Genomic DNA, 25,700 nt, shown 5'->3' on the forward strand with positions numbered 1-25,700 from the left:
AGTACTATTAAAGAAAAATACCGTGGGTAACTTCTCGACTATTTAAAGTATTCAAAATATAATATAGCGACCCACGCTATATTACAGTTTTAGAAAATTAATCTACTTTATTTGCAGCTCAATCGAAAAATGCCAATATATTATTATATTAAAAAGCAAATCTTAATAAGACAAGATATAATAATGATGTTTAAAATTTTCACTTACTATTGTGGTTATGAAGAACTAAAAAGTGTGTAAAACAATGAACAAATAAATGATAAATAAATTGACTATATATATATATATATATATATATATATATATATATATATATATATATATATATATATATATATATATATATATATATATATATATACATATATATACATATACATATAAATACATGTATATACATGTATATATATATATATATATATATATATATATATATATATATATATATATATATATATATATATATATGTATCTGTGCACATAGAATAAAATACACACAAAGCCCATGTTTACAGGGTGGAGTTATTAATGTTTGCCAAAAATGAATATCAATAGTTTCCAACTTTATATTAATTTCTGACTTTTATTAATGTTTCTGGTTTAATTGCTTCTTCTCTTTACATGCCTAGTGCATTTTTTGTTTGCATTTATATCATTAGTTTTGAGTTAATTGGTTTTTCAAGTTAAGTCAATCTTCAGCGTGGTTTATTTTAATAATTTTGACTATTTGAAGAAGAAAAATAATTCATGGATTTCGTTTAAAGGTTAACCTATGTTTCATACTACAACTAATGTCATTTTTTTTCTCTACCCGAGTGTGATAGTTACTGTATAACAATCCCTGCTGTGGTAGATTTTTTTTTGTTTTACCAAAACCACTAGTCTATCAAGCTGCAATTTTTTTCGGATTTTGGACCCCTAAACTCCCTTGAACCGCTCTTCTATAGACTGTATGCCGTTATCCGAGAGAGTGTAGTAGAATTTTTCTTTGAAATTCTGTTTAGGATCTTTTGGTGCAAACAATTCATTTAGTTTGGAAATCTAAATATCTCCCTGGCTAACAAGATGTCTAATTCAAAGTTAGAGAAAACGAGACATGCCCAGTTAAAATTTGTACGTGTTTTCGAAAGCCGCGTCAAGCGCTCGAGCGATCACTTAACCAGCATATTAAAATTAAATAAAAATCTTCAATTACTATCTCATTATATTACCAGAAGCGTAGCTAAGGGAAGCCGGGTGAAGAGACGTAGATATGGGGTGATGTCAGGGGGCGCCGACACTATTTAGGGCGCAAAAAGGGTAGGTAGAAAAAAAATAATAGCTCATTTTAAGCTGCATTTCGGAAAGTTAACGACTACAAGCCTACCCATACTGATTTAACTGTTTACATGACTGTAAAACATATACACTTAAGAAACATTGATCGACAAAAAACCCTTTCCAGTTTTTCTAGATGGCGGGTGGGGAAGTGGCGCTTTATAGCCGACTAAAATCGGAACGATTTAGGATGGATTGGTGAGTTAATAAGCTTTGTGACTTATAAAGGAAACCAATCGTATGAAAGCGTAGTATACGATTGCGTAACCGTAAAAAAACTTTGCGACGTTAAAAACCTACAATGCAAAAAATAAGTATCAGTCGCACTTACCACAACTGGCTTCATCTTTGTTGTTACTACAGTCATCTACGAGATCACATCTTTTAATTTGAAGAATACAACCAAGTTCTCTCCCACAAAAGAAAGCGTCATCATTGCAACGTGCTTGAAAACAAAGTAAATAAAGCCAAGATTATAAATTCCTTTTTATTTCATCTTTGATAAGACATATCATTACATTACGTAACATTTTTAGGAGACTTAAAGTGATTAATTTAACAGGGGATTTAACGTGTAATTAATATCCGAAAATAACTAACGCATTAAAGCAGCGATTTAATTTAAGCTTTGATTCATGTCAATATACTTGACAAGATATTGTTACTTCTTTAACTTGAACTAACTGTAGACAGATGCATTTCAATGTGAATAAACTTTCAAACACGAGCGAATTTTCATACATCGATTTATAAAAAGTCAAGTCCGGTACGATGCTATAGTATGTCTCCAAAAAGATATACATATAAAAAAACTGCAATTTTAGATTTAGTTTAGCGTTTTGCTAGATGATGTATAGTATCGCTAATTAAACATAAAGGTTAATATCAAGACGAAATTTATTTAAAGCAGTGCTTTAAAATAATGTGATGATAATATGTGATCTTAAATGTATAACTACAGCGCATAATAAACACTTTCATTTGTTCTTTATATATATATATATATATATATATATATATATATATATATATATATATATATATTTATTTATTTATTTATTTATATATGCATATTATGTATATATATGTATGTGTGTGAGTGTGTGAACGTGTGTGTGTGTGAATGTCTGTGCATATATGTGCATGTATCAATGCTGTGCCCCAAGAATTTCACTTATGTAGCCTATATGTTTAGCTTCTTTAATTCTCATTTTTACGCGCCCTACAAGTATTTACCAGACTATAAACAATCTTTTCAGTTGTCATAATTTTAGAAAAAAAAAGAAAAATCGTATTATATTCTGATTTAACCATTCTAAGTGAAAATACAAATCATCACACACTTACTACAATTTAGTTCATCACGTCCATCAGAGCAGTCCGGGCTGCCATTACATCTAAAATGACGTGGGATGCAAACCCCGTTACCACAGAAGAAAGCTTTACCATTACATCTGGCTGGTATACATTAGATTTAATATATATTATCTAGGTTTACTATTGTATTATTTATGTTAACTAACTATATACTTTATAAACGTAACTTGATAGTCTTATTTTTTTATTTGGTGGAAATAAATTTATTGTTCCAACAGACTTTGTCTTGAGTTAGGTTATCATGTTCGTAACAATAAAACATAACTAGTTATAATTAAATCCGACGGCGTGGCCTAGCGGTAGAGAGCTAGACTGCTAACCCAAGAAACTCTAGTTCAAATCTGAGTTTAAATCAGTCCTTGAATAAGTCAGCTTGGCATAGAGCTGACCACACAATCCCTTCTTATGCCGGGGTCCATGAAGCAGATGAACTCTAATTCATCTGTCCAATATGTCTTGGGCTCTAACGGGAAAAGATGATGGTGAACGGGATATAATAACAGTGAACTATAATTATGTATTTTTATAGTTCTTTTTTTTTTCAACTAAATTAAGAGAACAAAGAAGAAGAAGAAGATAAAACTTATATTTCAGCCTGACTTAAGTTTTCTACTTGATCATTTATAAATAAAAAATAGTAGCTGAAGTGAAGTTAATTCCATTAGTAATAAAACAGATAGTGTTAGTTACCTTACAAAAATTTAAGACTTGTACAAATAGTATCGACGTTTCGACGAAGACCTTGGGTCGAAACGTTTATAAGATTTGTAACTGTCTTTAACTGGCAAGCTAACCAACATTATCTGTTTTATTACTAATTAGATAATTTTTTATAGCATCAAGATGTACTGAATTTAAATGTGTGCATATTATTATATAATACAATCTGATTATATTCTATCTTACAAGTAAATGGTGTGTAGGTGTGTGTGTGTGTATATATATATGTGTGTGTGTGTACTGAAAGTATTATTTATTTTCAGAATAAACATACGTTTTTAAGGTATTAAAGTGTACTGTCGGCTTATTTGGCTTTCCTATTTTAAGACCAAAATAACCATAAGACAGTCGGAATGCAAATAATTCTAATACACTTATTTTAAGTAAATATTATTCATATTATGCGAACAATAAATTACCAGATTATGATTTAAACATAATGCATAACAACCAGGGGCGTAGCGAGGGGGGGGGGGGGGCGGGGGGGGTGCGGACCGCACCGGGTGACACCATTTAGGGGGGGGGGGTGAAACCAAGGCAAAAAATAGCAAAATATATAGAGAAAAACTTGAGGGGGGATGCAAATCGAAAGTTTGAGGGGGGGGCGGGGTGCAAATCGAAAGTTTGAGGGGGAGGGGGTGCAAATCGAAAACTTGAAAGTTTGTTCCCGGGAAGGGTCGCTACGCCTCTGGGAGGTGACACCATTAAGTGCCGCACCGGGTGACACCCGACCTCGCTACGCCACTGATAACAACATGTACCGTACACACTTACTACAACCAAGTTCATCTATTCCGCTATGACAGTCTTTTTTTCCGTTACATTCACGATTTTTATTGAGGCAAAGACCATAACAGCCGAATTGATTACGTTTACAGCTCCCTGGTGTGGAAATTAAAAGACATTTTAAAATATTTCAATGTGACCTACACATCTTTTTTCTTTCAACACACTGCTAACATCATACTGAAGATTGGTAAGTGCAGCATTAATATTTAGGTATAAATCACGACGCTTTTATTTTGTATGAGTATTTTAATACAATCTGATTTTATATATATATATATATATATATATATATATATATATATATATATATATATATATATATATATATATATATGTTACGGTCAAAGCCCGAAGTCGACCAATGCGCTTATTGGCCAATATCGCCTCCCATAGGTCGGTCAAAGTCCAAAACTTTTGCTTGATGCCGGCCTATGGCCGGCCAGTCCGCGTTCTGGCCATGGTGGACCGACCGAAGTCCGAACTAGAAGATCATGAGCAGATTTTGTAAATGACAGAAACATTCAAATTAATTTTTTTTATTATACTATAGTCTCAATCAATCACTATTATCATTTGTTACAACAGGTTGAACTTTTATGGCATTTAGAATTAGGCCTACATAGCAGCTTGTTATTTTTACACTAGCAGCAATTTGTTGTGCACTTAGTTGTGCAATTGCAGCGAGTGTAACGTTGGCCCCCAGACAATGATTGTGAAGATGCGATGGTTCGTAGTGATTTTTCATCAGTGCCAACTTACGACACTAAGAGCAGTTTTTAGTGAAGAATTGAAAACTCACTTCTAGCATACAGTTTTTTAGAACACCATGTTCCGTTCCTAATTTGTAGAAGCCGCACTGACGCTCATGACAACTGCAATCACGCTTCGGGGATCACCGCGACCTCTGTCAACATCTGGAACACGGATGCGTACATTGTCACCCATTTCACCATCTTTAAATTTTGTATTTGATGTTTTAAGCATCTTAGCAGCTTGAGTTTGCAATCCAGTATGAGCTGCTGACCTGTGTTCCATGATGTTTTGTTTGTTGTGACACAATCTGCAGGTAATGTTCCCTCCGTACCCTTCACCTTCTTCATTGGGTATTCCACAAATAGCATGGACATCGTTGCTACAGGATCCATAAGAAAGAGCTGCACTACAATGCTTTTCACAAACTATACATAATCTGTTGTCACGCAATTGGTCTGGACTTTCCGCCACGGCAGTAGATGTGTTAGCTGAGGATGTCGTTGCATTTATGGTAACCTCCATTTCTTGTTCAATGTTCTCAAGATCTTCTTCAGTAACTATTTTATCGAGAGCCTCTCTAGGTAGGTTTGAAGTGCAAAATCCCACATTTGCTTTGCATCCAAACAAAGCTTCGTATGGCGATTGTTACATTCCTTGATGAAAAGAACGATTTTTTATAAATTGAATGAATGTGAGACTCTCAGTCCAATGAGCTGATTCATTTGTTTGCATCCATATCATCAGCATGTTTTGAACATCTTGGTTGGCAAGTTCGACTGAACCTTGGCTTTGGCTATGCCTTGGTTTTCCGTGAACTACTTTACGTTCAGGCCACATGTTCTTTAGTTCAGAAATAACTTGATTCACAAATTCTCTTCCATTATCTGATTGAAGCACACTTGGGGCACCAATAGTCTGACAAGGCTTGCACAACCGAAGATACATAGTAATGATTTCTTTGGTGATATTTTTGTACTTTCTCTTCAGCTCTTTTTCCATCCATATTTGTTTAGTCAACTATAGTCAACATTTTTTTTGTCTGCTTTGCTTTAGCCTGTTTAACGTCCTCTATAATAGCAATGTATTTGTCTTTGCTGAGAATAAAGCTATTGTTTGGTTTTCCATGCAGTACTGTAGTCAAATGGTCTAAAAACATAGTTTTCATATCAAACGTTGGTTCGATATTTGCATGAGCGCCACCTTCAACCAGCGTGGTTGCATATAGAATGTTATACAAAAAAGAGCTAAAATATACGATACTCAAAATGAAACCGCACCCAGAATAATGAAAACGCTATCTCAACTTAGTCTAAATCGAACATTGGCCAGGACATCCCGGCCAGTGCGCGCTTTGGCCGGCCAATGTACAAAATACACTGTAAAGTTTAAGCGCTTCGGACTTTGGCCAGTACGTCTAGGCCAGTGCGCACATTGGCCGGCCAAACCGCGCTATATATATGCTTTGGCCGCACTTAGGGCTTTGATCGTAACATATATGTATATATATATATATATATATATATATATATATATATATATATAATATATATATATATATATACATATATATATATATATATATATATATATATATATATATATATATATATATATATATATATATATATATATATATATATGTATATATATATATATGTATATATATATATATATACTTATATATATATATATATATATATATATATATATATATATATATATATATATATATATATATATATGTATATATATATATATATATATATATATATATATATATATATATACGTATACATAGTTATCTGGTCTTTCTCACTGTACTGTATCAAAATGGCTATATCGACATAGGAGTGGAACAGTATTATATAATTGCCGTATTATATGACGACATCATCTTTAAAAAAAAACCAGGGCGATACAGCCCGCCTCATACACTTACGACAATTTATTTCATCAGCTCCGGTTGCACAGTCAGGTATGCCATCACACTTCGAATACCGGTTGACGCAATAACCGTCTAAACAGTCGAGAGCTTTACCTTTACAAAAGGCTAGTATAGAAATTAAAATGTTGTCTTAGCAAAGTGTAATGTTATTTTTGTTTATTAACTGAACAGAAAATAATATGCGTATATTGTTATTGGTTTTTTTTTATGAAATGCGATTTCGCTAACTAATTCACGTAGAATAAAGCATATTGCCCTTACGACAATTCCGTTCGTCGGATCTATCTTTACAGTTAGGAGAGCCGTCACATCTCTCATCTTCTGAGATACATTTTCCATTTCCGCAATAGAAACCGCCCTGATTACAACTTGCTGTTGGGAGAGTAAGGAAACTAATTTTTATAAACATATTTTGTTTAAAGTAGCATGGACTAGAGTATAAATAATAAGATGTATATCATTTTATGATGCGAGAAATAATGTAAATATTGTTTTAAGTTTAAAATTTGCTGACTTATAATGATGTTATTTTTAAACCTAATAAACTTAGTTTTTTTAAAATCTAATTTGAATTTGAAAAAAATAGTTTTATATAGACGGATAAATTTTTGTTAATAAAATAAAATACATTTATTAGAATATATTTTCATTTGGTTACTTTAAAGTAGAAATACCGTGCTGTATTAAGTTTTCAGATCATATATTTTTAATAACTATTAATTGCAAAGATTAATGTTAATAAAAATAAAATCCATTGGAACGGCGTGATCGGGCAGAGAGCTATAAATGAAAGTCTAGAGAACGGCTCAGCCAGCATTAATATGTATCCGACTGGCACAGAAGTAACCACATTAAAATCTTTTGTCTGCCGCGGTCACACAGTCAAGTGAACTATGTTTGCTCAACACTGCACAGTGTAAAAGTAAATCATCTTTCGCCTTCGCTGGCATTATCGTTACAATACTCAAATAAGTATCATGGTAACTCTTACTGCAGTTTTCTTCATCCTCGTTTTTCAAACAATCTGTTTTTCCGTTACATCTGTTGTTTTTATTGATGCAGTTAAGATCATTACTAAAACATTTGAAAGCGCCTCCTTCGCAACTAGCTGGTGAACGATTTGAATAAAAAAAAATAATTTGTAACATTTAAAATTTGTTTTAACAGTAGAGAAAAAAATAAAGGCCGAAAAGTTAATCTATTGTGTGGAGAGTGAAAAGTGATTAAATTATATATTTCTACTAAATAATCATAGAATGGTCAATTATAATTATTGTATATATGAGATATCCATGCATCTTTGTTATAATTAAGTTTATATCCATTATTTTAATCACCATTTTACTGCTATGATTTATTATTATTGAAAGTCTTACGTGATTTTTTATATTTTTAGCTCCTTTAGATAGACACATTTTAATGCTAAAAAACTGTTTTAACATTGAGTGATTGAATATATACATTTAATAGAATGCTGCAATAATTTCTGAAAAGGACTTTCATTCTAAAGCTGCAGTTGAAATCTCAGTTGTATTTGTGTGATGTACCATTTACGGCATCATCGGTAAAGTATACTGATTATAAGTAATATATACTGATTATATGTAAAGTATACTGATTATATGTAAAGTATACTATTATATGTAAAGTATACTGATAAACAGTAAGCTTGACTTACAGCAATTGAGTTCATCTGACAGGTCAGTACAGTCAAGACTGCCATCACATCTCATGGGAGGTCTAAAGCAGAAAATTGAGTCGCATTTGAAATTGCCTTCAGAACATCGATCTGCGGAAAAAAATCAAATACTTTTAATTATTTACTACTTAAAAAAAACTCTTTTTTTATTGTAAACTTTAGATATTATTTAATGGATCCAAGACAGACTACAGTAAATAATATGAATGTCATAGAAATTTTTCAAGTTTTTTTTTAATGTTCAATAATGTAAGAATATACATTTATATTAAAGTTGTTATGATTTAAAAGAAAATACATGACATTATTTCTAGTAACATGTTTATTCAACCCCCTCCCCCTTCTCAAGTGATGGTAAAATCGTTTACCTACATTGTGTGCTTCCACCACGCTCTACAGGCGCTAACACTCCCCCCTCACCAGCTACGTACATTCTTATCTCTCCCCCCCCCCCCCCCTCCACGGCTTTTCTACAGTTGGCTAGATTTTCTACGTGACACACCGCCAATTGAATGTATAAAAGGGGGTACAATCCAAAAAATTCTCTCTCTTCTGACTCTCTTACTGTATTATTTACTTAGCCCATTTTGTAATAACTGCACTGTTTGTAACCTATAAATATTTGGATGATAAGTATCTTTTAAGTTTTAAAAGTATATAAAAATAAATTGTACTATTGCAGCATTTTTGTGCTTTTTTGTATCGAATAGTTTTAAAACTTCTAGTTTTATTTTACTACAGGCCCTAAACTACGGGCATTAAGCTGACCCATAGTCATCGGACTTGATATTTAGTTTTTGTTACCGGCCGTAAACCATTGCCAGAGACAAGAGGTCATCGGACAAGGTTGTTTTGACTTTAAGGCTGTAAACTGCGCACGTTGAATCGTAGCGTAGTCATCAGACCTTCAGCTCGCCACTATTAAGTTTAATTTCTACTATTACTGCATTAGCTGCTGAAACTTTATTATAACTTTATTATTACTTTACCTTGTCCGTGGAGTTCATGCGACAGTCGAATACATTTTTAAAAATTTGCACAATATCAAAGAATACGTCCGTCTCCGACTATAGCTATCCCCCAACTAACTTCCCTGCTGCGTCTTACGTCATGGGTACATTGTCGCGTCATGCTCACATCACACTCACGCCGCAAATATTGTATTGAACACGCGCACAATACTCTCGCACCAAATCGTCTACCGTCAAGTTCGCACCGTCCCCAGTAACCTTTACCAGTCAAGTCCAATTCTATACATCCACGCTATGGCACCCTCCTACCGGTTGAATTACAACAGTTTTACTAATTATTACCAGTAACATGTATTATTTACTTATACTGTTGACATCTCACACTTACCACTGTAACCCTTATCATTTTTGCCATTACAAACAAAATTGTTCGTAATGCATCGACCGTCATGACATTTTAATTCTTCATTACATTTCACTAGTTGGTATATGCAATTGAATATATATTATCTCAGCAAACTATTGTATATTTAACTAAATACCTGTAAAATGAAAGTAAGTTTGTAATGTTTATTTATGTTTGTGAAATATATTTATCACATTCGGGGTAGACTACCTTACTTCATACTTACCACATTTTTGTTCGTCGGACGCATCTCTACAGTAATTTTTGCCATTGCACTTCAAATTATTTAAGATACATTGACCGTCAGCACAGCAGTAAGCATCATTACATCTCGTTAGGGGGTAAATCAAATTTAAACAATTTCTTTGTTTTAATTAAAATATTATTTTTGTTAACTCAACAGACACGACATTGGTGTAAGTTTGAAATGGTCATTTAATGTTTGACTTACTACATATCAGTTCGTCGGATCCATCTTTACAATTATTTTTCCCATTGCAGATCAAATCTTTTGAGATGCATTCATGGTTATTGCAGTGGAAAGAATTTTTACACTTCGCTAGGGGGTAAATTAAATAAAATATATCACAGATCGCTAAGTATAAGATTATTGTACACATTTATATAATAACAATATGCGGCATTTAACTAAATCGGTATTGCTTTTTTTCTTTGTCAAATGCTAATTCCCGACAGAAAAAAAATGTTATAGTGCCAAATTAAATATATAGTTTACTAGCACATACAACTAAATCACGGGCAATGAACAGCTTATGGACAGTATTGCCTCTTATATTGATAAAAATGCATTAAAATACCATGTGAAACTACGTCACATGCATGATAACAGTTTTAAAGTTTTTTTTTTTTCAACATTACATTAGTCAACTGTACGCAGTTTATGGCCTTCAGAAAAATAATTTTACTTATTTATAACAAGGTTAACTACTAGTGTTGACAGTAAAAAAATCATTCAATAAGTGTATTATATTTAAATCACTTATTTAAAAAAAAGTGTATGTAAATGGCACAGAGAAAAAGAAAAATCACTGCTAAAAATTCAACCAGAGCAAACACACATGAGCCAGAAAAGGTCCACCAACTTCTGTCAACATCAGATGTTTGCCATTTTTAAAATTGCAATGGATGAGTCGCTGGAACTCTGTTCTACCTCTTAACTGCTTATGTTCATTAGAGGTGCGGATGAAGAAATGAACTTTAACACAGGAGCTGTCTTCCCTACATAAGATGTATTTCACTGTCAGCCTTTTTTCTCCGGGAGTGGGACACTTGGAATTTTTTAATATATTTCTACATAAATCATATTTTGTTGGGGGGGGGGGGTGAGCAGACGTCCTTCCGGGGGGGGGGGGGGAGGGAGGGGGTTGCTGCTCTGCCACCTGAAGAAACTCTGGCCTCGAACTGATATTTAATAGTTAAAAGTTTGGAGACCCCTGATCTTTATCATTGCAGAGTGTCTCAAACATGGTAATATTTCCAAGATTTATTTTTCTTTGGCAATTTTGCTGCTTTACTAAAAATGTCCCGAGATTATCATAAAAATAGATAATATTCGTTTGTTTTCCAAGAAGCTCAAGATTATGATTATGTTGATGTTCGAATATATCATCTTAGTATGATACTCTCCCCAACCACTCTTTGTCATTATCGTATATCAAAGTCCTGTTTCTCTCGCAGTTCCAGGAACAAACTTGATTTCATCTTTCAATTCAATAACACTATTAATAACATTTCCTTTTGACAGCCAGCGTACTGATGTGTGGCAAAGAATAACCTCGTGATCGTTATTCATGTCTTCGCACAGTTCGTTGAACAGATGGATGTTTAGGGCTCCAGATTCAATATAAGTTACGACTTTTATTCAGTAGCGTAGCTAGGATTTTTGGGCCCCTATGCAAAAAGTGTTAGAGGCGTAGCGACCCTTCCCGGCAACACGGGGACAAACTTATGATTTGCACCCCCCTCAGACTTTTGATTTGTACCCCCCCTCAAACTTTCGAAAAAGGGCCCCTATTTGCCTTAGGCTCCTATGCCTTGCTTACGCTAGCTTTACGGTAGCTACGCCACTGCTTGTATTAGCAATGAAGTCAGTAGAGTCTTGCTGACGAGGACATACAGGCGAATCATACAGTGGATTCCCCTTGGTTAGGGAGCTAAATCTTTTAGTTTTTTCTGAAAGCCTTATTTTGACCCAAGCATGGATGTCGCACCTTCCCTACAAACTGCACAGCCGTTTCCCATTATAAACCTCCAGTTATCTACCGCATGAAAGCCTTGAGTGTACGTAAATCACTAACCGTAATAGTGTGGTAGAATACACTTTGGTTATCGCCCAGGTTTCAGGGACGTAGAGAGACGTTCTCCAGAGCCCCCAGGTAAACCCAGTTAATAATCAAAACTTGGTTACTTTTTTCTGATTATTAAAAAATGTATTACAGGGCACTCAGCGGATTGTTGCCCATCGTGCCTACAGGGCGCCGGCCGTTGCGCCTGTTGAAGTTTTAACGCTGAAAGTAGTAGTAAGCCTTACCAGTTATGCAGGACGTAATATTAACGGTTGCCACTTACTATCATAGTGGCTCTGAAATTATGGTTGCCAAATTGTGAATTGACAAAAATCGCACCCTCCCGGGCGCCGCCCATATCAAATTATATTTTGTTTTGTTTACAAAAACCTTCTCAGTAGTAGCCTATTTTCATCAACTCCCAATTTTCATGGTACACGTAAGAACGGTGTCGAACCACATCTGACTTTAATTTTTGTTTACTAATAAAGTATATAGAGACAAATCGCACCTTTACACAGAGCCCCCACATTTGTAGATCATACAGACTAATAGTAGACACTACTTCTTTAACATAGAACATTATACTTTTGGCCGTTGAACCTAATCATGAAGATAGTGTTTCTCTTAGACTTTTTTTTCCTATATCGCACTTACAACAATTGTGTTCGTCGGATCCGTCCCTACAGTTTTTAACGCCGTCACAAACATTTATTCCATTAATGCAGAATCCATTTGCACAATGAACAGCGCCTTCATTACAAGTTTCTATTTTTTGGAAATAAACAGAACCACATTGTTTAATTTGTTTTTAATTTAGCCAAGACTTATGAAAAAAAAATTAGTTACCTCAGCGATTGTCATTTTTATAGTAGTTATTAATGTAAATCAGCATTAGGGTTTCAAAATTTTAATTAATGTCTTATTTAAAAAAAAAGATTTGTATGTATAATTAACTGATCTTCTTTTATTAAAATAAATGTGTATAAAGATAGTGTATTGACTTTACTTAGCTGACTTTTAGACAAACATTCCGGTTTGACTAAAATCAAACAAAACAGTATTTTAATATTCTTTTAACAGGTTACTTTGAAATAGAAATAGCGTAATTTGAATAGTCACTATCATCTAATCTATCTAAATAGGCCTACTACTAAAACTCAACTTTGTTTATTTATGTGTTTGTCTGATTGGCTACTGGAGAGAATCTGCACTATGTGTAGAGCTGTAAAATAGTAATTAGGTAGAGAACAATATTTGTTTTCAGACAGACTGTTAATCACAAATTTATTTAAAGAAGTTAATTAATTTATTGATTAATTTATTGATGGATTAACCACATTAATTATAAAAGTTTAGAAAGATGGCTTTACTTTGAGTGAATAGTGACGTCACATGATTTGTTTACTTTTTACATCAACAATGGCGGCTTCCATCGAAGAGTTGGTTCCCATTTCAATGTTTAACGCGTTCTAAAGCTAATTTTCTGTTGGCTATAGTATAACTTTAACAATACGCCCATTTGCTGTTTTTATTACGTTTCAACGCTATTATCAATGTTTTAACATTCTTGTTATTTTATTATACAATACAAATACATTTCTCAAGATCAACAGATCAGCTGTCGAAGGAATAAAACGTTATGAATCTAGAACTATAATCTAGATCTAGATCTAGGTCACTAGACTTAACGTAAATTCTAGATCTAGACATAATGTAAATTCTACATTTAGAATCTATTTCAGACCTTAATTATTTTATATAAATCTATGTTTAGCTTCAATATTCATGTAATTCGAGAATGTATGGGATTTATTTACCTATCTAGGTTCTAGATCTAGATATATTAGGATTACTCGCTAACTTGGAGGCTTAGTCGTTTGCTAACAACAATATGGCGTCCGGACTGGACGCATGACTTCCGACCATTTTTAGGCCAAATTAAATGTTTACCATGAGCAAAATGGCGGGTTTTCAAGTTCAAACCCACTGGCAGATAAATCTCGATCCCCTTCAACACTAATAATTAAGAACGAAGAAGAAGAAGAAGAAGTTATATAAACATGTAAATAGATGGCCAGGACTAGATATGCCAGAAAAGCATTTTAAAATTTGATTTGGGGAATGTAGGCTACATTTTAAAGTCGGTGTCATTAAAATTAATAGAACTTTAAAAAGTCATCTGTGACGTCAGTATTTGAAAGGATATTGTGGTCAGACCCATGCTCAGCCGAAATCAGTGTTTTTAAAAGATAAAAAACGTCTTTTTGAATGTGTGGTCTGGTTATTTTGTGATGATAAGTCACAGACGTGATGTCATTTATGGATGACCCCCGAAATTCACAGTCATCCAAGGGATGACCGGGTAAGTCTAGTAAACTATTAAAATCAAACACAAATATTCTTGACATTTTAACATTTTATATTATAAATAAAAACATGCGAATGTAAATAACATTGCTTTAAACATGAATATTAAAGGATTATTTAATTTAGCTCCTTAGTGCTGTTTATATTTGATTTTTTAAATATAATGAATATTTCCAACAGCTTAATGTATTATATTAATAGACCACTCATAACATTCTTCTTACAATCAAGGGAAATATCAGGTAACACTTACTACAAATATACTCATCATCTCCGTTAGAACAGTTTAAATTGCCGTTACATCTAGTTAGCGATTGGGCGCATTGTCCATTTCCGCAGTCTAAGCTGCCCCCTTTACAACTGGCTATTGAATGAATCAATAAGATATCAATTACTATAATATGTTGTTTATACAAAAAATGTAATAATGTTTATACTTATTGTGCCTTCTAAAGTGAATGAGCAATTGAGTTTCGGAATGGCTTTAACCCCAACCCTTAACTGATAGCTTCACACCCCACCCATGTCGTTAATTCCCACACTTTTATTACCCATGGAAAAATTCAGTGTTCCAGATAAGATCAATAACACAGTATAAACAATAGCCTTAAAGAAACACAAATTGAAATCGTTGGACTAGAAAAGAGACATGACATATTTAATGTCAGAAAAAGTATTACCCAGATTTATAATCTTTATTTTATCTGAATACTTTAAAGTACTGCTTTAACGGGTAGGCATACATATGTTTATATTAAAAGTCCTTTTTACACTCAAATGTCTCATTCGAGTTTTATTTATGTTTAGATTCTTAACAAAGTTTAATGACCAATTGCATGTCGCACTTACTACAATTAATTTCGTCAGATTTATCAAAACAGTCAACAGTGCCATCACATATTTTGTTTTTTGGGATGCAAGATCCGCAGTTTACAGAGCTAGATTCACATTTTTCTAGAGTACAGATTAAGTTTTAACCATTAACAATATTTAATTAGCCATTAAATAATAATCAATATTAATAGGGTACAACATATTAACAGTTTAAATATTAAAAACAATTGTAATAGTTCTCTCTCTCTCTCCCTCCCCCCCCCCTCTCTCTCTCTCTCTTGCTTCCTTTTTTCACTAACTCAGTCTTTTGCTCACAGGCCAGGCAATCTTTAATATGATTAAAAATCAAGCATTTCTAGAACACTGACAACTAGCTTTCAAACGCCTAAGATTCTACTGGGACGATCTAAAGTGTCGAGCATCCAATCGAGGATTAACATTTATAAACTAAGATGTTTTAAATCATTTACTTGGTATTATGAAGACTCCATTCTCGACGTATTTGTTTTTTCCGTCGTTCACGCAGTCTACGACAGCAAGCAGCAAGACAATGAATGCTGTGCAGTACTTCCAATCCAACATTTTGTTTTTGTTTTTAGATGTTAGTTTTTATAAAGACTGAAAAATAAAAGGATATTTTAAATAGAAGTTAATTATTTTTGTTGAGAAATTTATTTTAAAATCAGGTAATCTAGATCTGAATAATTTTTGCTAAATTGTTTAATGTAGCACGGTATTATACTTTTCTCTCATATTTGCAACAGTATTCATGGAAAATTATGTATTGTTGTGGATTCGTAGACTTGAGCCCTAAGTTAAAACGTGATTTGTTATACCCGAAGTCTAAACCACACATGTTTAAATATATTTTCTTCTCTTTACTGATGTTCTAAGTGGCAATATCAAAGATCGATCGTGATCCACATTGAAGGACGTGTCACGCGTACAACGTTAAAAAGAGCTCACGCAACCACGTTTGATTAAGATAGTTACACTTTGCCAGCTCATCAGTAATGTACGTTAAGAGAGAGGGAATTGGAAGCCGGTGGGGGGGGGGGGCTGCAGCTCCTACTATATCAGTTTTGATCAATGAATATTGCAACATATAACACTAGAAAAGACACTATTTCTGAAGGTCTCTACGTTTGAATGCGCATTAACAACAGTATCGATTTATAATTTATATATTTAAAAATGGAAGTGTATCTGTGTATACTGAATGCATTGCTACGCCTTTCAACCGATCGCCATGAAACTTTGATGTGTTGATGAGAATACTCCCGGGAATGTTTCACCCCCCCCCCCCCCCCCCCAAGCCTACCAAATTAAGCTGCACGCCCCAATCAAAATGTGACCCCTCCCCCTCCGGAGAAAAAAGTCTGAAAGAAACACTATCTCCATGATTGAGGTTTAGCGGCCAAAAGTAGGAAACGGGTCTTTCTTATAGAAGTAGTGTCTACCTTTAATCTGTATAATCTACAAATGAGATCATTTTTGTTTCTTTAGACTTTTTCCTTGCGGCGGGGCGAATATCCCACCCACCCCCTACCCCCGCCAGTACCCTCCCCACGTGGAGTCACTTGTTAGGTGCAAGATTTAGGGGTATGGCAACGACTATATTTAGTAAAGATTGCAGTAACTACGAGAAGATCAAGCTTAAAACCGATTTAAAATGCCAATTCTGGATAAAAATCAGTTTTTAATGACATTTTTCGTTTCCTGTTCAATTTGAAGTTAAGGTGGTTATTTTAGTTTTGGTATTGGTTTAGAGAAAATTGACACAATACTATCAACCTAGCGCCCGTTGTATCTCAACGGGCCATTTATCCCGTGTAAAATACCCACACCTTTCTTAATTTTTCTTACTAAAACAATAATCAAAAACATACATAAACATGATTTTGTACTCACATTTAACTTTTTGTCTATTTCACATACAATCAGACTAGTATAGTAGATTCATAGACTTGCGCACCTTTGTTGCAACTTGATCACTAAGGCCAGACCATAAAGCTCTAGATATAGTTTTTTTATTTACTGATGTTATACGTGGCAAACTCTAGGATCGATATTATTGGTTTACGTTGATGGGCGTGCCTCGCATCAGGCGTTGGAGACAGCAAACGCAGCCACGTGACATGGAGATTGTTACACGTAGACAGCTCAAGTTTAGTAAACTGTTCAAGATGTAACAATAAGTTATATGTATTACATCTGAGTGGCTAAGCATAGCATAGGAAAGTTGAAAAAAAGGCCACAGCAAAGTGTACCACGGCAATAATCGGTGCTCAATGCACACTAAAAGCTAATAGATATGACATTTACACAAAGTGATCAATTTGTTTCTTGGGAGCACTTATATGTGAAAAAATACATAAATTTAGGATATGTTATACCATCAACTAAAAGTGGTTCGAATTGTGTTAGATTTGCCTTGATAATTGTTCATGCCACCTCACCCCCAACCACCACAACTACCTCGCATGACTGCATACTGTCTGTAAATTTTAATAATTGGTTTAAATCTATATAGTTCAAAACAAAACAGATAAAAGAGATAAAATCGCTTTACGATGTCAGAAATTTTGTTTGGAGCAAATTTTATCCCGCTATATATATATATATATATATATATATATATATATATATATATATATATATATATATATATATATATATATATATATATATATATAATTCTGTTCATGAAGACCATGCGAGACACCACGTAAACACACGCCGTTACTCCCACGCGCTCTAGACATATCGCTACCACCCCTATCTATCCCTATCAGCTTGGTGAGATGTGGTTCACGCCAAATGTTTACAATCGTTGTGCCGGGTTGAATGAGTGACGGCTATTAAGGGCAGATAATTTAGTTTAAAAAGGAGGGGAGGTAACTAAGAGGAGGGTGCTTTTACGGAAGGAGGGGGGGGGGGGTAGAGGGAGGGGGAGTTATAGTCCTTCACGAGCTACCGATAGTATTTTAAAGCAAACATTTTCAATCGCTGTATTGGGAGCCTCGAATTTACAAATTATGAATTACTGAAAAGTTGAAAATAAAACAACTAAATAGCTTCGTATGCTACGCCGCGGGTCGGCTCGTAAACAATATTTTTAAATTAAAGATGCTGTAGAACGAACATTTTAATTAATTGTGGCTATCTATTAATGACTATGTGGGTTAAGGGTAAATTCGGCTAATCAAAGTGACGTCATTATATTACATTTACTCAACTTTACGCTACACGAGTCTCCATACCAAACCACCTCTTCAACCATCCATTGTCGAAGTCACGCTGACTGTGAGCCCTACTGTATACAGTTAAATTTCTGATACATTTATTCACCCGTTGTGCTGGGGTATTCCGAATCAACACGACAACTGCCGCTTTAATGCAGTTTTTTAGTGCAATTTCCATACGGACAATTGCGATTATTAACTCGTCAAGGATGGATGTGTGTCCGATGTCTGTCCGCAGCTCTAAGTCGTATCTCCTCCTCAACGAAGCAATATCGAGGACTAGTTTCAAAAGCAAATATGTTAAGCAAGTTCCGAGGATGATTGTTGGATAAAAAAAATTCCCGGAATTCATTCCTGAATTTCCCGGAAAAGCCAAAAAAACCTCGAAAAAAAGCAGTTTTTGGCCCATATCTCGGCAACCAGACCACTTAGCGACTTGAAACATTTTCCAATCGATTTCTGCCATAATTTAGAACAATATTGCCGAAGAAAGTTTTCAAAAATATCCTTTCGTTCTGTCACAAAAAGATAATTAAGGAAATTGCGCTTAAATTGTTACTAGACTTTTTATTTACTTGTTTTTAATATAAGTATTTTGTTCTTAATAAATTCAACGTGTGGACGTCCACATTAACACCCCCCCCCCCTTCAGTCTACACGCGTGCACATCCCTTAGAACAATGAATTGCGCACCAAATGAACAGCAATTTATCTGTGTATAATAGGGCAAAACAATTTTACTTTATAAAGAAAGAGAGAGGAATCAAGTTAAAAATAAATTCCTACGCGTTTTTTTGTGTTGAGAAATTGGAAATAGGGTAAATTACTACTTCCGGTCATTGTAATTCACTCAAATTTCGCCAAAAAGAGTATTACATATTCTACATATATGTGAAATTTCCCTTCTAACTGAAACAGTGTTAAACTTAGAATAAATACAATTTCCGGTTTCCGGAAAACGTTGAAAGATTGACATAGAACTACAAATTCGAAGTAATACTTATAAATAAAATTTCATCAACCTAGCGAGAACAGTAATCAACTTATCCTATTCACAGACACACGCACTAACAGACACACACACATAAACACAACAATATTGCAGAATTAAGTATTCAAAAATCTCGATTTCGATTTTTTGCACGATTACAATACTTCCTCTATACAAGAAGTAACAACATAGTATATTATAATTTATATTGTGTGTAGCTACATACTGAAGAGATAAAAATTGTTTCGTACCTAACTTGATTAAAAAAACGCAGCTGTTACACTTTAAAATGAAATACCGCTACAGAGAATCAATAATCGTCCATGTCGCACTGTAATTAATAAATCACTGCGTATGAATGTTAATGTATGCAAAGGTGATTATGCTCTGTAATGAAATGACTTTGCATTGATAGGATAGGGCAAGACACGATAGGACAGGATTGAACAGGATAGGATACAATAGGATAGGATAGGATAGGATAGGAAATGATAGAATAGGAAAGGAAATGATAGAATACAATAGAATAGAATAGAATAGAATAGAATAGAATAGAATAGAATAGAATAGAATAGAATAGAATAGAATAGAATAGAATAGAATAGAACAGGATACGGTAAGGTAAGGTAAGGTAAGGTAAGGTAAGGTAAGGTAAGGTAAGGTAAGGTAAGGTAAGGTAAGGTAAGGTAAGGTAAGGTAAGGTAAGGTAAGGTAAGGTAAGGTAAGGTAAGGTAAGGTAAGGTGAAGTGAGGTGAGGTGAGGTGAGGTGAGGTAAGGTAAGGTAAGGTAAGGTAAGGTAAGGTAAGGTAAGGTAAGGTAAGGTAAGGTAAGGTAAGGTAAGGTAAGGTAAGGTAAGGTAAGGTAAGGTAAGGTAAGGTAAGGTAAGATGAGGAGAGGTAAGGTAAGGTAAGGTAAGGTAAGGTAAGGTAATCCATTACCACTATTATAGAAAACAAGGCAAACGTCTAAAATAAATACACAATTAGTAACGTATTTGTGAAAACCAAGTTAAAAAATGTTGCGTCAGTTTTTTGTGCAGAGAGGCTCTCCTTTTGAATTGGATGCATCTATGTGAACAGCCCACAGAAAGAAACGCATGTATCCACTTTAAAAATGTTTTCCCTATTTATAAAAAAATATGACACATTGTAAATTGAATGTAATCATGACAAATGTCCTTCTTGAATTTATTTATTCCTATAGTCGCGATAACTCTTAACGAATACACTAGCGTTTATAAATATATATATATATATATATATATATACAAAGATAGATACACAGACAGCGAAACTATTAGTATTATAATTCTTTTGATATTGAGCCTAAGGTATATAATCGTTTATTTCTAGTCTCTTCTCTGATATTTTGTATTGGTTATTCCGCTTTGAATTTCAAATGTTTCAAAAAATTTCAAAAAATTTAAGGTCAAAGGGAAGCAACCATGAAAATGTGTCGTCACTTAGTTTAGTCAAAGCATATAATTAAGTGTTGATAATCTCATATTTTTTACTTAAAATAATAAATAATAATATCAGTATTAAGTACTAAAAATGTCTTCTTTCCATAAATCTTTGTGATTCTTTTGATATTGAGCCTAAGGTATATAATCGTTTTTTTCTAGTCTCTTCTCTGATTTTTGTAGTGGTTATGCCGCTTTGAATTTCAAATGTTTCAAATAATTTCTAAAAATTTATGGTCGAAGGGAAGTAACCATGAAAATGTGTCATCACTTAGTTTAGTCAAAGTTATCTCGCTTTTAAAAAAAAATTGTTGGGGTAAAATGTAACATTATTTATTTTATATATAACATACTTTATACGTATTTAAGAGCATATAATTAAGTATTGATAATCTCATATTTTTAACTTAATAATAATAAATAATAATATCAGTAATTAGTACTGTAAAATTCTTCTTTAAATAAATCTTTGTGATTCTTTTGATATTGAGCCTAAGGTACATTATTGTTTATTTCTAGTCTCTTCTCTGATTTTTGTAGTGGTTATGCCGCTTTGAATTTCAAATGTTTCAAAAAATTTCTAAAAATGTATGGTCGAAGGGAAGTAACCATGAAAATGTGTCTTCACTTAGTTTAGTCAAAGTTATCTCGCTTTTAAAAAAAATTGTTGGCGTAAAATGTAATAGTATTTATTTTATTTATAACATACTTGAAACGTATTTAAGAGCATATAATTAAATGTTTATAATCTCATATTTTTAACTTCATAATAATAAATAATTATATCAGTATTTAGTACTGTAAATTGCTTCTTTACATAAATCTTTGTGATTCTTTTGATATTGAGCCTAAGGTACATAATTGTTTATTTCTAGTATCTTCTCTGATTTTTGTAGTGGTTATTCTGCTTTAAATTTCAAATGTTTCAAAAAATTTCAAAAAATGTATGGTCAAAGGGAAGCAACCCTTAAAATGTGTCATCACTCAGTTTAGTCAAAGTTATCTCGCTTTTAAAAAAAAATGTTGGGGTAAAATGTAATAGTATTTTTTTTGTATAAGAGCATATAATTAAATGTTGATAATCTCATATTTTTAACTTCATAATAATAAATAATAATATCAGTATTTAGTACTGTAAATTGCTTCTTTACATAAATCTTTGTGATTCTTTTGATATTGAGCCTAAGGTACATTATCGTTTATTTCTTACTTATGCCGAGGACACAGAAACAAGTGAACTCTACTTCACTAGCCCTAGAGATCGTCAGGTTTGAAAAGGAAACTTATTATTTACGACAGGCTCAATCTCCTGTATACAACTCTACCCTTACAACAGAACAAACCTTAGTCCTAAAGAATTAGTTCACCATAAAACTAAAGCTCAACCCTTCCTGTTATACTCATGTATAACTCGCAATTCAAACGACACGACATACAGAGAAGAAAAACCCTTAATTTATTAAAAACCAGCGCCTGTAAAAAAATATTAAAAAATATAGCCCAATTATTCAAAATGGCGCCAACAGTGGTGTTGGTGTGTCAATCCGCTTGCAAAAAAGTGGAAATTAAAAAAACAGGCCAGATTTAGATCATTTAAAAGAGTATTTGTTATCGCTTGGCGGCGGATGCAGTTGTTACTGAAGAGTTGGTGCGTACTCCTCAAATGAAAAAAGAATGTTTAAAACTTTTCCCGCGACACCAAAGTTGGCTTTAAACTGTGTGGACGGCCAGTCAGCTGCAGATCTTCTACGTCATCTGTGCCCAAAAATGTTAACGTATGGTGGGATGTCCAAACTTCCGGTCTCCGTTCCTTCCCGCGCATTTAACTTCACAACGACGTATTGCTACGTGGGTAATGGAACATGGAACTGGAATCGCATTCATATAACTGATGTGCCAGATATGAAATATTATCAGATCGTTTTAGGTTCATCAGAAGAGTTAAAATTTAAGCCTCCACTATGTATATTTTTCAAACGGGAGGACTAAAATGCTGCTATTGACAAGGCTACTGAAGATTTCAAGGGTGTTAATGCTGTCTTTGATATGCAATAAAAATAATTTTAATGTGTTAATTATATATATTCAATATATAAACCAATGTAAACTCGCTTAAATTTTGTTTAAAGTTATTTTAAAATTAATAGTTCTAAATACTTATATTACTATTTATTATTTTGAAGTTAAAAAATACGAGTTTATAAACACTTAATTGTGTGCTCTTAAATACGTATATATACAAAATAAATAATATAAAATTTTACCCAAAAAAAATATTTTTTCTAAAAGCGAGACAACTTTGACAAAACTAAGTTATGACCTATTTTCACGGTTGTTTCCCTTTGACCATATATTTTTGCAATTTTTTAAACATTAAAATTCAAAACGGAATAATAAATACTAAAATCATGTTTTTAAAAAGTTATGTTTTTATTAAACCATTATAAATTTTATATGAATTATCCTGCTTTGAATTTTAAAGTGCTTGTTTTAAAAAAAAAGATCATATGTATGGTCACAGGAGGATTAAAATGAAATTATTTCACTTTGAAATTTCAGCAGAGGTTACCTCGCTTAAATTTTTTTCAAGTTATTTTGAAATTTACAGTACTAAATACTGATATGATCATTTATTATTATGAAGTTAAAAAATATGAGATTATCAACACTTAATTATATGCTATTAAATACGTATAAATAAAATAAATAATATAGAATTTTACCCCAACATTTTTTTAAAGCGAGGTAACTTTGAATAAACTAAGTGACGACACATTTTCATGGTTGCTTCCCTTTGACCATAATTTTTTTTTTCAATTTTTTTGAAACATTGAAATTTAAAGCGGAATAACAAATACAAAAATCAGAGAAGAGACTAAAAATAAACGATTATGTACCTTAGGCTCAACATCAAAAGAATCACAAAGATTTATTTATGTAAAGAACATTTCAAATACTATCATAAATTTAGTTCTTGTTAAATTTCAAAACTAATTTTTTTCCGACGAAATCAGACATTTATAAATGATGTTATGCTTTTCTGGTTGTTTTTTACCTACTTTCATCTTTACACCTCGTAGAAAGCTAGACCACTAACACTAAATAACGTTAAAAATCAGCCTATCCCCCCCTCCACACACTCACATGCAAATTAAATGAATTAGAGAGGTTTTTTTTTTCTTTTCTAAACACTATACTTACATTTTTGTTAATTAGGTAGGCACATGTACAATAAATCATAATTGTGAAAATAGTCCAAGAAAGATAGTCATGTTTTAATAAAACATCGTAAATTTTATATGAATTATCCTGCTTTGAATTTTAAAGTGATTGTTTTAAATTGGCAACTCTAGTCAAATGTGAATAAACAAGACATTGTTTAAATTCGTAGCTCAGCCGAGGTTACCTCGCTTAATTTTTTTTAAAGCTATTTTGCAATTATCAGTACTAAATACGAATAGTTCTATTTATTATTTTAAAGTTTTAAAATTCGAGATTATCAACACTTAATTGTATGCTCTTCAATACGTATTAAGTATGTTTTATATAAAATAAATTAAATTAAATTTGTCCCCAAAAATTTTTTTCTTCTAAAAGCGAGACAGACTCGGCTAAGTTATGACCTATTTTAGTGGTTGTTTCCCTTTGACCACAATAAAAAAATTCCAATTTTTTGGAACATTGAAATTCAAAATGGAATAACCAATAAAATAAACCGGGCGTGATCTCCCCAAAAATTTCTCGAATAGTCTACACATCTCGACCGTCTCTGACCGCTACCTGACACCTTCTGCCGGCCTAACTTGCCGACCCACGCTGACGTGGTCAGCTGACCGACTCACGTGACCGGTCAGCTCCTGTACTTTTATTGGTCTCTCTGACCAACTCGCTATAGCCTGTTTCTGCTATCTCCCTCCCTTTATGTAGCTGAAAAATTATATTTTTCAGCGTCTGCTACTAATCTAATACATCAACAACTATCTATCTTACTACTCTATTCTAGCGCTAACACCAATCATATAAATCAAATACAAAATGGGACAGCATAATTTACAAAAACATAAAAATATTGTGTCTGTGTTCCTGAAAAAGAATGTCATTGTTGTAGTTCTTGTGTAAGTATCCTGACGTCTGTAGTGTTTCTGCTTGCTAATGTATGTCTATGTTATGGTATGTGTTAATCTAATCATGTGTAACTCAAGTTCTAGCTAGGTTGTCGTGTACTGGCCTTGAGTGAATCCTAGTGGCAATGTGTAACTGGTTGAACGGGCTCAGTGAGCAGTGTAAGTGTGTGTGTAAGTGTTATGTAATTGTTGGCGTTCCTCTGTGGTGGGTAGGTTGTGGCGAGTTTTGATGTAAATTCCCGTGAGACGTAACTTTCGTTGGTCAATGTGATGACGCAACAATCTCATCTCAATGCTGGTTGAGACCTCCGCGTAGAGTGGTCATGCAATAAACAAAGCTGGGCTGATGCGATGGCGAACAATGACGTAACATTCCGACGCTGGGAACTTG

At 33.2% G+C, this 25,700-nt stretch overlaps 1 protein-coding gene across 1 annotated transcript; it reads right to left on the minus strand.

Moving 5' to 3' along the window:
- Positions 1 to 918: 918 nt before the first annotated feature.
- LOC131938706 (low-density lipoprotein receptor-related protein 1B-like) lies at positions 919 to 9,033 on the minus strand. The gene is made up of 9 exons (XM_059296836.1): positions 8,973 to 9,033; positions 8,580 to 8,690; positions 7,893 to 8,009; positions 7,163 to 7,273; positions 6,896 to 7,006; positions 4,189 to 4,296; positions 2,665 to 2,775; positions 1,649 to 1,762; positions 919 to 1,007 (listed from the first exon to the last, which is right to left on the minus strand). The coding sequence occupies exons 1-9, from the start codon at positions 9,031 to 9,033 to the stop codon at positions 919 to 921; spliced, it is 933 nt and encodes a 310-aa protein (XP_059152819.1).
- Between the last annotated feature and the right edge of the window lie 16,667 nt (positions 9,034 to 25,700).

This window comes from Physella acuta, unplaced genomic scaffold (assembly GCF_028476545.2).
Source record: "Physella acuta isolate Inbredline_101_S28 unplaced genomic scaffold, ASM2847654v3 ptg000255l, whole genome shotgun sequence".
Lineage (NCBI taxonomy): Eukaryota > Metazoa > Mollusca > Gastropoda > Physidae > Physella > Physella acuta.

Coding starts and splice junctions, on each gene's coding strand:
- LOC131938706 (XM_059296836.1), bottom strand. CDS start 9,033: ATGTACGTAGCTGGTGAGGGGGGAGTGTTAGCGCCTGTAGAGCGTGGT. Junction 8,010..8,579: donor GTCAGATGAACTCAATTGCT/GTAAGTCAAGCT, acceptor ATCGTTCACCAG/CTAGTTGCGAAGGAGGCGCT. Junction 7,274..7,892: donor CGAGGATGAAGAAAACTGCA/GTAAGAGTTACC, acceptor CTCTCCCAACAG/CAAGTTGTAATCAGGGCGGT.